The 15,915-nt window shown below is 35.5% G+C and overlaps 1 protein-coding gene across 1 annotated transcript in view; it reads left to right on the top strand.

Moving 5' to 3' along the window:
- The window catches only part of LOC113076249 (receptor tyrosine-protein kinase erbB-4-like), a 148,110-nt gene extending 135,605 nt beyond the window's left edge, over positions 1-12,505 (top strand). The window contains exons 4-13 of the mRNA XM_026248908.1: positions 2,543-2,677; positions 3,743-3,808; positions 6,581-6,699; positions 6,901-7,042; positions 7,186-7,299; positions 7,384-7,510; positions 8,194-8,267; positions 8,826-8,916; positions 9,202-9,401; positions 12,284-12,505. Of these exons, the coding sequence (XP_026104693.1) occupies positions 2,543-2,677; positions 3,743-3,808; positions 6,581-6,699; positions 6,901-7,042; positions 7,186-7,299; positions 7,384-7,510; positions 8,194-8,267; positions 8,826-8,916; positions 9,202-9,401; positions 12,284-12,420 (1,205 nt within the window). The 3' untranslated portion in view covers positions 12,421-12,505. The remainder of the gene's footprint in view (positions 1-2,542; positions 2,678-3,742; positions 3,809-6,580; positions 6,700-6,900; positions 7,043-7,185; positions 7,300-7,383; positions 7,511-8,193; positions 8,268-8,825; positions 8,917-9,201; positions 9,402-12,283) is intronic.
- The last annotated feature ends 3,410 nt before the right edge of the window (positions 12,506-15,915 follow it).

Consider the following 15,915-nt stretch of genomic DNA (forward strand, 5'->3'; position numbering starts at 1 on the left):
AGTAGCATACCTTATACCCCTACAACATGCATAGTACAACTTTAATTTAATCTTATGCTCTCCCCAGCTGCATTTAGTTGATCAAATGTATGATAAAACACAGTGATGTTGTGAAATATTATTACTACTGTATTTATATGTAAATTATTCCTTTGATGCAAAGCTGAAGTTTTAGCATCATTACTCCATTCTTCAGTGTCCCTTGATCCTTTAGAAATCATTTAGATCTACTGATTTCTGCTCAAGAATTGTTTGCGTTTATTAATTAATTCTACTTATTATTAATCAATATTAAAAACAGTTGTGCTGCTCAATATTTTTGTGTAAATCATGATACTTTTTCCCTTCCTGAACAAATATATTGATTTCTTTAAACAATCAAACTGTATATACTGTGTATACATTGACAAATATTTATAAATTATTATTATTCATTATCGATGTTAGCATTAGGATTGTAGTCCTCAGGTCCATTTTAATTCATTTTATCATCCATTCTATGTGGGTTTAGCTATTGAAAACATGAAAAATTGGGCACTGGGTGAAGTTTACTGAAGACGAAAGGTTTTATAGTTTGATATAATCAGTTGTGTAGGTTCAGTTATGAACTCTGTGCAGATGGGAGATGTTCTAGCAGAACTGTCCAGCCACATAACTTATATATTATGAAACAGCAGCCAGTGTCTGAATAATAAAATTGCTTCATTAACTTCATATTTGTTTCCCTTCAAGAGTGAATGAAGCTATACGAACACATTTTAAACAACCAGCCATGGCTTCATTCATCAGACAGTTGTTTGAGGCTATGAACCAGACGTTCATGATGTAAATAGACTTTTTTAAAGCGGGCTTAGAGTACACAGTTTTCATAGAAGCACTAGGTTTCTGGGCCGGCAAAAAAACCTAGTAATATTTGTTAGAGGGTAACAGCAGGGAGAGGTTTGAAAGAAATATACTACACCTCATCATAAAGCAAATGTTCCCAATCTCTACAGACACAGTGATATACTGTACTTACAATCATGCTTGATCTTTTATAAGCTCCTTAACTTGGGAATTGGGGTGATTTCATTCTTAAATCCTGTTCTAAAAAGAGAGATTATTTTCATTACACTTCTTTTATAAATCGTTTAAACTGCTTTCATAGAGCAGTCAGGGTTATTATCTTAAAGTGACCTCCGAATGAACTGTATGTCTTTTATATGCGCATAAATTGTCAGAGGTGGGTAGTAACGAGTTACATTTACTTCGTTCGAGTAATTTTTTGGGGTAACTAATACTTTTTGGAGTATATTTAAAGATGGGTACTTTTACTCTTACTTGAGTAAAATTTTTGGGAAAAATCTGTACTTTTACTTTGTTACTGTGGGCGATGCTCCTCTCTTTACTTTATCTTAATGCGAAAAATGTTATAAATGCTTCAGTTTATTCCAATCGCGCAGTCTACTTTTCTCTGGACAATGACGATGCCCATTTGCAAATGATTAATTCATTTGAGTCATTTCTATTCAAAGGCTTGATCAAACCAGTTGGCAAACGAGTGAATTGGTTCATGAATAAGTTTGAATGATTTGTTCAGTTCCCTGCAGCTTCCAAAAGACCAAAAAAATAGCCGATTAAGATTTTATTAGTTTTAATACAATCACACGAGTACGTTCACCAAGTCATAGCAAGCTGCTAAATTCAGATCTGTGATCACTTGTTGGCGCTGAGCCAGAGATGGATGCTTTTTGACAGCACTGCGCATTTTAACCAATCACACAAGATTCTGTGGAGCTTTTGAATGCAATGGCCAATCAGAGGTGTTCCGATGATTCATCGCTGAAATGCCGGTGCTTCCTTCACTCGCTCGCTGATTGGAGACCTCTTTTTGGCGAATTCTCTTGTCAGAAACAACAAAGTGCAGATGTGTGTATGAATCTATAATTAAGATATTGATTTCACAGTGTTAACAGTTTCAGTGATTTTAATGGGAGTTTCTGAGAGTAATTTAAATCTAGACTGTCAGTGAAAATTATCTTTAATAATGTAAATGTTATTTGCTATCTTTCTGAACAATGAAAGATTAGTAGCAATTTTTATATCACATTAACTTTCAATGTTAAATTCACATTTAATATTATGGCATAACACCTATATCTGTTACTTAAGTAAAAAAACAGGGTTTTGGAGTAAAACCTGATGAAATATATACACTTATACATGCACACATACATTACATACATTATCTGTATAAATAAAAATAGGCTCAGTATATATGACCAAAAGTAACTAGTAACTAACTACTTGAGTAGATTTTTTATCCGATACTCTCCGATATTTTACTCTTACTCAAGTAACTATTCAGACTAGTACTTCTACTTTTACTTGAGTAAATATTTCTAGAAGTACTTTTACTTTTACTTGAGTACAGTTTTTAGGTACTCTACCCACCTCTTGTTTATTAAACATTTTTATGCTTTTTAGTATGCTAAATGGCTCAAATGTTGTCACTTATTCAGAAATGCTTGTGATTTCTAATTCTCCCTCTTCTCTGCTGTAGAAATCCTGAATGGAGGTGTGTATGTGGATCAGAATAAGTTCCTGTGTCATGCTGACACCATCCACTGGCAGGACATCATCACAAACTCACGTTCTGAACTTCTGGTTGTGCCCTCAAACAATAGTGGTAACACATGTGAGTGTTTAGATGTGTTTAAAGATTAAAACTGGGCTATAATAATTGATGATTTTCATTGATTAACTGAAACTGTTTTGTGTCCTTTCAAAAATTGTGTGTGGATGTATTTTTCAATCTTTAACAAAGTTAAAGAAGTTAGGTAAGGTGCTTTAAAATATTCAATATAATACTGAAATATTGGTGAAACTGGTGACACTTTATCTATCTAATATACTCATCATTAATAACTTTTACAGACTTTATTACATTATTGAAATTTTAACAGGTTATTAGTTAATACATTGTAAGAAATGTCATGCAACATTAAATCATATATAAATATATTTGTATATAGCTTGGGTTCAGAAGCTTGGGTTGGTAGGTGTTTTTGAAAAGAAGTCCCTTATGATCAAAAATACAGTAAAAGCAGTAATATTTATTATGATGTAAAATATTTGAATGTTTTTAAAATGTAATTTATTCCAGTGATAGCTAAACTGAATTTTCAGCATCATTACCCCAGTCTTCAGTGTCACATGATCCTTCAGAAGCATTCTGATTAGCTGCTCAAGAAACATTTCAATATTATAAATGTTGAAAACACTTGTTGCACTTTTTTAGGGATGTTTTGATGAATAGAAAGTTCAAAAGAACAGAACATTTATTTTAAATATTTATTTTCTAACAGTTTAAATGTAATATTAATGTAATATTAGTTTTCATTTACAAAAAAAAAAAAAAAATACATATTCAATTTGTCATTTAATTTAATATTAATTGCTTAAAAATGAACTGCTTAGTTCCTGTGGCTCAAGTGGTAGAGCATTGCGCTAGCAGTATAAGGTTGTGGGTTTGATTCCCAGGGAATACATGTTAGGTGAAAAATGTTAGCCTGAATGCACTGTAAGTCGCTTTGGATAAAAGCATCTACTAAATGCATAAATTAAATTTCATTTTAATTTAATAAAAAAAAAACTGAATGGGAAAACTAAGTGGAAACATTGTATGAGATAAAACCAATGGCGCACTGAAGAATGTTGTTGTTTAGGATAAAAGTTAAGATGTACAGATGTTATTCCACAGGCAGAAGGTGTCATCGCTCCTGTAACGGCCGCTGTTGGGGCCCCCAGGAGGACCAGTGTCAAAGCTGTGAGTATTTAACACATGCTTTATCATTTAACTTGCACACAAAAAAACATACATACAGACAAATTGCATTATATTAAAGGGTTAGTTCAGTCACAAAATAAAATGAACCCATAAATTAATCACCCTGAAGTCATCTTAGGAGTACAGTATATGACTTCTTTCAGACAAATTCAGTTGGAGTTATTTAAAAAAAAATCTTTAATCTTTCAAGCTAACTCAGCGTGTGTTGCATTACATCAGTCCTTGTGAAGTTTAATAAAAAGCTCATCCGTAAAAAAACCTGTAGCGAATTGATGCGTTTTTATAAGAAAAATAATCATATTCAAATAGTAATAATTACTTTAATCTATCCTGTGCTCACAGTTGTAAACTAAGCAGTTCCGGGGAATGACATATGAGGTCAGCTTTGCACTTGCGCCGCTCAGAATTTATGTAGCGGAAACGCAGCAGAGAGATCAAAACAACGGTCACTAATTAGAAGTACAAAACGAGGATTTGTAATGAAGAATATCTGAGGATTTCAATATAAACCAAAAGGAGACTGGTTTTCCTTTGCTCCTGTTAACGTTGGTTTTCATGAGACTCACCGGGGCATGCGTACGTACGTCATTCTCCCGGAACTGCTTCCATTTTACAACAGTGAGCGCAAGCTAGATTAAAGTTATTATTAAGTTTTGAATATGGATATTTTTCTTACATAAACACACCGATTCGGTACAGGAGGCCTTTGTTAACCCCCTGGAGCTGTGTGAGACACTTTTATTCAGTGGATGAGCTTTACATTAAACTTTTCATGGACCGATTGAGTGCAACGCCCGCTAAGCTGCATCAAACGGCTTGAAAAATCAAAGAACTGAATTTGTCTGAAAAAAGAAAGTCATTTACATCTAGAATGACTTCAGGGTGAGGAATTTATGACTTAATTTTCATTTTTATCTGAACTAACCCTTTAAGACTTTCAGTGTTATTTGACCTTTGTCCCTTTTCGGTATTATAATATTACTGATTTCATAGTAGCATGTCAACTTATGCTATCATAAATTACTGACATTATAATGCATTCAAACTGAACAATATCTATGCACTTGCTAAATGTGTATATATAATTAAAGTAAATTACAATTCAATTATTTATTTTTAATTTTGTGTGTCTCTGTGGCCGATTTCCTCTTGTGATTAAGGGATAAAACACGACTTAACCTTAAAAATAGTTTTCAAAAGCAAAAAAAAAATGCTTTGAAATGCACATATTTCGTGAGAAAGTGTGACAAGCTAGAACAAAACAGGCACTATTTTTCTAATCACCCCAAAATTAAAAAAACAATTCATGAATTTCATTAAGCAAAATTAAGCAGGGTGGTCTGACAGACATTAAATGCCATATGAATTTTAACATTTATGAAAATGAGACTGTGAGTGATAGACTAAGAGTCTTTACAGTAGCATTAGCAAAGTCCAATTAATTTCCTTAAACTGTTCTTTTTGGACAGATCGGCTCATTGAACCAGTTCAAAAAGCCTATTGATCGGTTCCTGATGTAATCAAACAATAAAGTTTTCTACGCATTTCTTTTCTAACTACTCAAATTCAAATAAGTCATTTGTGTCAACACTTATTGAAACATTAAAAAAATAACTTTATTAGTGAGAAAGCATATTGCTGATTATTACCATATAATTCACTTAAGTTAATGGTGCTTGTGGTCACAGTTTCATTTGCGAATCCTTGATCCGACTGACTAACCAATATTGACTTGGCTACAACTTGGATAAGATTCCTAGAAGTTTCACACATACAGCATACATTACGGACATTGATGCATAAATGAGGATATATTCTACATGTATACTGTATAAATAATGAATAAACCTTATAAACTCGTATAAACTCCTTGATATCACGTAAGCAACTATAAATATAATATGCATGTACAGAACGGTTTTTGCAGGTTTTAATAAAATGTAAATTAATTACAGTAATAATACACATATTTCCAGTACGTGCCAAAGGCTTGCACAGTATTGTCAACTCACTCATCAGAATCTTCTGTAATCTTCTTACAGACTTTGCGTCAGCTCATTCGGTTCTTGATGAGTCATCTGTAATCCTCAGCAAACTTCGTCAGTTGGTTGAATCAGTCTAATCGGTTATTTTTGAGTTGGATGTGCTACTTCGGCTGTGCGCCCTGCATCATCAACCCAGAACTTAAGTTCAGTTCGGTTTGACCGGTTACTTCCTGAAAACCGGCTCAAAAGAACAACTCAAGAACTGAACATCACTAATCAGTATGTTGTTAAACAACAGTACGATCTATTGAACTCACAGTACTTCTGTTTCTCACAGCCTCATTTTCAAATTCAAGTTTATTTGTATAGTGCTTTTTACAATACAAATGTATAAAATGTATAAACAAATCTTCATTTAACTTTACAATTAAAATTCTAAATAACTTACATTTGTTGTAGAAAAAAAAAATATATATAACTGTATATCAACGTTTAAGACATGAAAAAAAAGCCTGTGGTGATGCGCTTGTGAGTGGGTTGCAGAGACAAAGGGAAGACCACTGTATAATTATGCATACTTAAAGAGAATTAACGATAAGCTCCAAAGAGTGTCACCACTAATGGGGGTGGGGGGTTGCATCGTCTGACAAATAGATTTAAGGTTTATGCTTTGTCCTGGTGACTTCTGACATATTTACAGAAAAGTACAATCATAAGTAAGTCCACAAACGTGGAGAGAGCTTCACTTTTGTCTTTTTGGTTGCAGTGACAAAAACGGTGTGTGCAGAGCAGTGTGATGGACGCTGTTTTGGGCCGTACGTCAGTAACTGCTGCCACCGTGAATGTGCAGGAGGCTGTTTTGGACCCAAAGATACAGACTGTTTCGTAAGTCAGCTCTTCCTGTATGGTTTTAAAGTGTAATAAATGTAATGACAAATGCCTGGCCAATTTGTTTTTACAGTAATTTCATGATGATGTTGTACTGTAATATGTGTTACACACTGAACGCTCTGCAGAGGTTTCTCTTCATTATAGGCATGTATTATTGATCAGCCACATACTTGCATGACTGTTTTTTATTCTCAGGCTTGTACCAACTTTAATGATAGTGGGGCCTGTGTGACACAATGTCCTCAGCCATTTGTCTACAATCCAACAACCTTCCAGCTCGAACACAATCCCAACGCCAAATACACCTATGGAGCTTTCTGTGTCAAGAAATGCCCACGTAAGTTACACTGGTTCGTTTTGCTTTGATTAAATAAGAAATCAAAGATTTTTTGGGGTATTAATTGTCCTTTTATCTGTCCCTTTATCATTTAAAGACGCATCTTTCACAAGTACGCTCTGTCATTCTTTGACATACTGTAGATAACTTTGTGGTGGATCACAGCTCTTGTGTCAGAGCCTGTCCGAGTAACAAGATGGAGGTGGAGGAAAATCACATCAAGATGTGCATCCCGTGCACTGACATCTGCCCGAAAAGTAAAGAATATCAAATTTACCATACATGCCATGATTCTTTTCAAAACAGAAAATAACTTCTACGCTTTTGTATTTGGTGTTCAGTGTGTGATGGTATAGGTACCGGCAGCCTTCAAACAGCTCAAACTGTAGATTCCAGCAACATTGAGATGTTTGTCAATTGCACCAAGATCAACGGCAACCTCATCTTCCTGATCACAGGCATCAAAGGGTGGGTAATGTTTAAGTCTTTTAGTCTGACAGTGTCAGATATTCCCAGATGACATTTGTGTTTCTCTTTGAACAACTATGTGCCCTCAAAAGCTGCTATAAGTGCATGTCAGCTTCTCCCAGCATGCCAGCAAGCACTGCAGCAAGGTGTTTTTGATGTACATAAAGCTTATGTGTTAGTCTGCATGTTGACAGAAGAAAAAATCTGTCATCATACAGTCTATGACCTTGATGAAAAGTCAGTTTAAATCCTAATGAGATCAACCTTGTTGTTATCAGGACATTATTACTCTATAAAAAACTGTTTACTGAGCAAAATATTCTCAAGAACAGGGTTTTTCAGGGTTTCATGTCCTTAAATAACTTTTTTTCTCTATTTAAAACAATATTTGCCTGGGGATATTTGTGTTTCTTATATTAAAGTGCTCATAAATGCATGTTTTTAATGATTTTATGAGCTTTTGCATTATTAATACTGATCATTTTTGAGTTTCCATTTAAGTAAACAAAATGAAATAGTATGACTGAATCAACCTGACTCTATATAAGTTTATGCAAACAAAATTATTTTTAAGGGTTTAAGGTGAAGTAGAAAAGTTCATTTTTAATGTGCATGGTGTAACTTGTATACAAATGCACTAGTTGCACTCTTACACTCATTAATTGCTTTGCTTTGTTAAACAGAGACATGTATCATGGTATCGGTGCTTTGGATCCTGAGCGATTAAATGTGTTCCGGAACGTCAGAGAGATAACAGGTAGAGAGTTGTCATTAATCATCAGATATTTGGTAAAGCTATATGCAAAAAAAAAAAAAACACATGTGGTGTCAAGCTTACAGTTTGCATTCATGTAACTGCATCAGTATTCATGGATCCTTATTTTTACAGCTAATGGGATTTTTTACAGTATTTATTTGTTGAGTTTAATAGGTTAGAAAAACTGAACAGTTATGTTAAAAAGGCTTTTGTTTAATTCAAATTTGGTGTGTGCCTCAGTCAGATATTATATTGCAGTTATTGGAGTGAAACGTAATGAAACTGCACAATAAGAAAGACCTATGACTGTCGTCATGCAGTTCCCATGCCAACCATATAAACGCACCTCCGATTCTGATGCACAGAAATGTTCAACCATGGAAATCACCCCTAATACTGAAAAATTGTGGTGGGATATTACATTTCTACATTCCTTTATTACTTTTGCAAGTTGTGGGCTAATTTTTCTTTGTCTATCCTTTGTTTTTACTGCTACATCAAGACATTAACAACTTTTAAATAATAGGTTTGTTGCTTGTTTGGTAATTCCGTCCAAAGGTTACTTGAACATCCAGTCTTGGCCAGAGAACATGACTGACCTTGGTGTCTTTTCCAACCTTGTCACCATAGGAGGAAGAACACTTTATAGGTAAGATCAGTTTCTGTCAGGCACATCTGATGTATGAGCTGATCAGTAAGATATTTTTGCATGATTATGATTTCATGAACAACGTCAGTGGAATGGACTTTAACATTATCATACATTCAGCTTTTAATAGATTTCATTTACAGTGCAAAATCACATTGGATCAAAAGAAAATCTGTCTGCTGCATGACTGTCAAATAAACAATCCAATGATATGAAAGAGCAATAGGTTTGGACATTTTTATTGATTTCCTATTCTTGGTAATTTCCACGTTTTTGTTTTCTCAGTGGTATTTCTCTGCTGATCCTAAAGCAGCGCTGGATCTCTGCGCTGAAGTTCCAGTCTTTGAGAGAGATCAGCGCCGGTAACGTCTACATGACCAACAACAGCCAGCTCTGCTTCTATAACACAGTGAACTGGACCAGTCTGTTCCACACCAGCACCCAGAGAGCTCTGATCAAGAACAACAGGGACCCAAGAGAGTGTAGTGAGTGTTCTAGCCAATACTATCAAGCAAAAAAGATGGGTTTAGTGCTCACTTTAACTAAAACAGGTACATCCCCTTTTAATGAAGATATACTTTGTGACAATTTAAAACTGTCAAATGTGTCACTATTTTATGGTAAGACAAATAAGTCAAATAAGGAAAAATAAAAATTGCCATAATTTCCCCAGCTGATTAACCACAGTACACTAAGACAGCGGTTTTATGTAACAAAAATGTCTGAAAGCATATGTTGAAATAAGTGGTGTGAAAAAGTTGTGGCCCCCTTCCTGATTTCTTATTTTTTTGCATGTCTGTCACACTTTAATGTTTCAGATAAAAAAATATATATATATTAGTAAAAGATAACAAGTGAACAAAACATGAAGTTTTTAAAATGAAGGTTTTTATTATTCAGGGAAATGAAATCCAAAACTACTTGGCCCTGTGTGAAAAAGTTTTTGCTTCCTAAACCTAATAACTGGTTGGGCCACCCTTAGCAGCAACAGCTGCAATCAAGTGTTTGCGATAACTTGCAATGAGTCTGTTACAGCACTGGGGAGGAATTTTGGTTCACTCATCTATGCAGAAATGTAATTCAGCCACATTGGAGGGTTTTCGAGCATTAACCGCTTTAAGGTCATGGCACAGCATCTCAATAGGATTCAGGTCACTCCAAAGTCTTAATTTTGTTTTTCTTCAGCTATTCAGAGGTAGACTTGCTGGTGTGTTTTGGATCATTCTCCTGCTGCAGAACCAAAGTTCGCTTCACCTTGAGGGCACGAACAGATGGCCGGACATTCTCCTTCAGAATTTTTCCATTTATCACAGCAATTCTTCCAGGTCCTGAAGCAGCAAAACAGCCCCAGACCATCACACTACCACCACCAAATTTTACTGTTGGTATGATGTTTGTTTTTTTTCTGAAATGCGGCGTTACTTTTACACCAGACATAATGGGATACACGCCTTCCAAAAAGTTAAACTTTTGTCTCGTCAGTATTTTCCCAAAAGTCTTGGGGATCATCAAGATGTTTTCTGGCAAAACTGAGATGAGCCTTTATGTTCATTTTGCTCAGCTGCGGTTTTTATCTTGGAACTTAGCCATGCAGACCATTTTTGACCAGTCTCTTTCTTATGGTGGAGTCATGAACTGAAGCATGTTGTGGGATCTTTTGTGACTCCTTGGATGAGTCTCCACTGTGCTCTTGGGGTGATTTTGGTCGGTCGGATACTCCAGGGAAGGTTCTCCACTGTTCCATGTTTTTGCCATTTGTGAATAATGGCCCTCACTGTGGTTCACTGGAGTCCCAAAGCTCTAGAAATGGCTTCATATCATTTTCCAGACTGACAGATCTCAATTACTTCCTTTCTCATTTGTTTCTGAATTTCTCTGGATTTTGCATGATGTCTAGCTTTTAAGGATCTTTTGGTCTACTTCACTTTGTCAGGCAGGTCCTATTTAAGAGATTTCTTGATTGCGGACAGGTGTGGCAGTAATCAGGCCTGGGTGTGGCTAGAGAAATTGAACTCAGGTGTGATAAACCACAGTTTTAACAGGGGGGCGAACACTTCCTCACACAGGGCCATGTAGTTTTGGATTTTGTTTTCCCTTAATAATAAAAACCTTCATTTAAAAAATGCATGTTGTGTTTACTTGTGTTATCTTTGACTAATATATTTTGTTATTTATTTTTTTGTAATCCCTTAAATGTGATGCTATGTGAGGATTTGTGAGTTTTGCAGTTATTGTAAGTGATCTATAAAACTTTCAACCCAGTTAACATCATAGAGAACTTGTGCATCTTGTGATATATCTCTCATGTCTCTTCGCTGAGTTGCAGTTCATTTTAATGATGCGTTTGTAAATGAAGATCAGCGCAGACAAAGGCTGCAGACAGCACACCTCGTTTGTTATCTTTATTTTATAAATGCACAAAGTTTTGTTGTTATTATGTCTGTATGCAAAAAAGTACTGATTCGATTGATGTATTGCTCTTATCTGTACGATCAAAACTGAAAGTGTAATTTAAGTTCTTTTTGGGGTTATCAGGAGAAAATGCCTCATAACGCGTATACCTGTTAATCGACTCCAGAGGGTTAATAATGGACTAGTCTATTAGGTCTGTCAGTTCAATACACTTCAGCTTTGGGACACATATATGACATAAAGACAATAATTTTACAGGCCAATATCTTATGTACAAAAATATTTCCCTGAACTAATGAAATGGAGCACAGACATGTCCGTAATGGAGATGTTGACAGTTGCAGAACACTACCCACAGTGTTGCACTGCCAAGCTGTGCTTGATGTAATTAGTCTGATAATAAGTCTCTGGTGTGTGGAATCAACGGCACTGTTATCTGGCTCATTCATTGGTCTCTATTCTACACTATAGCAATCACAGTAGACTGAAAAACCTGGATTGTCCAGCAGCACTGACATCCACTGCTTTACATTTACTTTTGACGGTCCCAGCTGATTATATGATGGACTTTCATTCAGTCAACACAGAGTTTTTGTTTGGGACTCATATATTCAGTAGTAATAATTGTATATCAATATTTGATTATACTTGTATTAGTTCAAAAAGCAAAATCTAACCTCAGCAATATCTGATGTAATGGTATAAATGTGATGGTTTTAATGTGTGCAGTTTTCTTTCCTATGCTGACATACTGAAACATTATTTTAGGGAGGAACATATAGATGTTTAGCCATACACTATCATATGAATGACCTCAAAGTCAGTAGAGATGGTTTAAAATCCACAAAACTTTAGTTTGCATGCCATGGGGTCTTTAAAAATATTTAATGTGCAACTTGTTCCCATATAATGCCCATTTATGAGGGTAAAAAAAATCTGTGAATGTCTTCTGCAGCTCAGCAAAGGATGGTTTGTGATCCGCTGTGTTCAGTGGCAGGATGCTGGGGTCCCGGTCCAGATCAGTGTCTCTCTTGTAAATACTTCAGCCGGGGAAGGACATGTGTGAAAGCCTGTAATCTCTATGAAGGGTGAGTAAAAGACAGTTTGCACCCAGACTTCAGATTAAATGGGGTCAGTTATTCAAATGTACATAGCAGATTTAAAACAAAACATTCAAGTGTCCCAATCATTGACTTTTACTAAAAGGATGTAATTTACCATTCAATGTTTTTTTTTTAATTATTTAGATAAAACCAGATAAAAAAACTGAGCATTTATACCTATAAACGCCAGTGGGTATTGAATGCACGTATTTTCGCATTTACTTGCCGATTATGTTTTAACATCATACATTTCTAGGAAATGCCTTTCACTCACTGATTTAGCGGTTATCAGTTTAATAATAATAAAAACATAAAAAAAACTATTTTATGTTTAATTTTCCCCCTGCTGTTTGTACCAAATTGTACCAAACAGTGACGTCAAAACAGAGGTAGGTACTGAATCGTCATGTTTGTGTATCGTTTCACCCCTGATATGGTTCCTGATATAGTATCAGCCGTTGAACCATGTAATCATGGGTGGCGCTAGGGAGGGGCTAACAGGTGCTTCAGCACTATGGTTGGGTATCATTTGAATTTTATTGATTCCGATTCTGCTTATCAATTCCGATTATTTTCGATTCCTAGTTTTGATTCCAATAACATAAAAAATCCAGTATAAAATAAAAGAATAAGTTAAACATTTAGAGGTCAAACATGTATTCTGTCTTTTTACAAAGCATTCTGTTGCAGCTGAATAACATGAGCAAAAAGCAGTATCCTACAAAACACTGCAATAGGAATTTTGCCTGTGCTTTAAAGGTCCTGTTTTACGCGCTTTTTTGAAGCTTTGATTGTGTTTACAATGTGCAATATAACATGTGTTCATGTTTCGCGTGTAAAAAAACACAGTATTTTTCACACAATTCAGCTATCTGTATACTGCTGTTTTCACTGTCACAAAAACGAGCTGATGACTTCCTTGTTCTATGAAGCCTCTCCTTCAGAAATACGTAACGAGTTCTGATTGGGCCAGTGGTTCCTGTGCTGTGATTCGACAGCAGCTGAGAGCAGGCTGCCCTCCTGGTAACGCGATTGGTCTAGAACATACGTGCTGGAGATGTATTTATAGTCACAGGAGGAGCGTTTTTATTGACTAGATGCGCATGAAAACCGCATTTGTTTTTTTGCACATCCCTAACATCTAGTTAACAAAGCTAAACAGCATTGCCCTTTGTGTAATAAGTTACAGAAACTGTTAAACGCACCAACTTAAATAATAAAATACACTTACCAGTTGTGGTCCAGACAAAGAGGGAACTGCTCCATCTTTCAAGAATAATCTTTGTGCAAATCCAGCATTAAACTGATTGAGATTGAGAAAGTTGTCCTCAGCAAGCTGTCCTCAGCAAAATGAGCTGCACATAGTTTTACATGTGCATATTTAACTCCGGAACCGAGTTAAACATAAATTGTAACCATTAATCTCAAAGTACAGCGTTCCTGGGAAGCCCAAACAAAGGTGATTGGACTCAGAGATGAAAAAACAGCGTTTCAACGACATGGCGACAAAAACAAACAGCTCTTCCTTCTTCTCCGTCGGAGCCTGACAAGGCCACGCCCCCTGTTTGTGAATTCATGTGGGTGGAGGTTGGTCAAAAAAACTGTTTTAGTGACATCATTACTACAGGAACTAGAGGGCCGTAATCCAAACGGGTCGTTTTTTGCAGGCGAATTCTGTTAAATCAAATATCTCGCTTGGCATTGAACTTTGAGCTTTAGAATTTTACAGATATTATTTATAATCTAACACCAACATTACACACTAACTAAAGTTTAAAACATGGAATCACGAAGAAGGGGACCTTTAAAAAAACATAGCAAAAACAACTAGATTAATATACATTTCTAAAAATTAAGTGTTAAAGACAAGTAAACACTCAGAAATAAGATAGGAACAAACAAATCAGTTAGCAATATCATAAATAAATACAACTAAACAAAATTTCAGGTACATAAACTAATTAAAAGTTTAAAAACACTTTATAGTTTTCTTTTTATAAATAAAATACACATTCATCTTTTAAAATTATTAAATATATTCAGTCAAGATCAGTAAATTATTTTCTTTTGTTCTTTGATTAACATCTGACATTAACATCCTGATTGGTTGAGTTCACGCAGCATTGGTTGAGTTCAACCACCATTTATTCGGATCAACATTTTCAATATATTACTGTTATTGTGTCATGAAATGTCATTTTAAAAGTATTTCAGGCGAGAATGTAGTTGTTTAAAACTCAAATCTGTGGTTTATTTATAATGGCAGCGCCTATTTAAAAAAAAAATCGGTGATCTCGGAGACGTGAGCTCCACGCGATCAGCGAGAGCTCAGTAATCATGTACCCGCCGAGAGCAGCCTCACCTCGGCTAGACCTTCTGATATGTGCCGCTGGCTTTAGTGGTTAAAAATAAAATATAATTACGTTTTGGGTAAATCTAACAGGTAATATTTGGTCTGTATTAATTTTATCTATATGTTAAAATGAAAATAACAATTTTGTTTCATTGTAATGGCTGTATATATACACATATATCTGAACTAAGAGCATTTCTGCAGCTCTTATTATGTTTAAATGAAAAGGAAAGAAGGCAGTGGTATTTGATATATTTCATTTTATTGTAAATGTACAGTGAGGAAAATCGCAGTAGTCAAGGTGAGCTGACTGATGTTATAAAGTACGCTGCTGTTTGCAGAATTACCGGACTTGCATCATCGCGGACATCACACTCCCGAGTCGAATGCACAAAGTCTGAACTACCAAGGATGCACGTCCAAAATCAGCTACTTTGTATTGAGAAACGCGCGCAGATCTATGTCACCAGTCTATTTCAAGAAGTCCTCACTGCAGCCTGTAGCACGATGATGTAGCTGGATCAGATCCGATACATACTGGACATTGTCACACGCGTGCGCAGTGGTACTTTAGACCGCGAAGGAAACGCAGAGAGTAGCAGGTCTGGGGGGGGAATAGTTCCTGGGGAAAAAAGTTCCTGGTAAAAATGTTCCGGGTAATTTCAGTGGAAACGCAGCATAATATGAATCCAAAGGATATGTAGGATGTTTTTAAACCACATCAGTTACAAAATTGGATTTCCGTCTGACCTGCATGACTAAAGCAATGGTCAACTGGCATATTCGCTCTCTCTGAAGTACATTACTTCAGGATTTACTATTGTTGTGATCTCATGTGAGTGACAGGTTGCAAAATAAATAAATAAGGCATGAAAATCAGGCCAAATTTGAATGTGAATAAAATCATGAAACAACATTAGAATCATTCCCCAAATGCAAAACCTATATTACATAAAGTTTTGTGAACATTTGTCAAGACAAGTCAACACCATCAGACATAAAACCTGATGGAGTTGACAAAATTGATTATTTTTGCACATCAACTATGTGTTGTACAGTGGAGCAATTAGGTTTTACCTTCAGGAGTAGCTGCATTAAAAATCATTGCAAAAAAATGCCAAGATTTATCCC

This window comes from Carassius auratus, unplaced genomic scaffold, assembly GCF_003368295.1.
Source record: "Carassius auratus strain Wakin unplaced genomic scaffold, ASM336829v1 scaf_tig00019392, whole genome shotgun sequence".
NCBI classification, from domain to species: domain Eukaryota; kingdom Metazoa; phylum Chordata; class Actinopteri; order Cypriniformes; family Cyprinidae; genus Carassius; species Carassius auratus.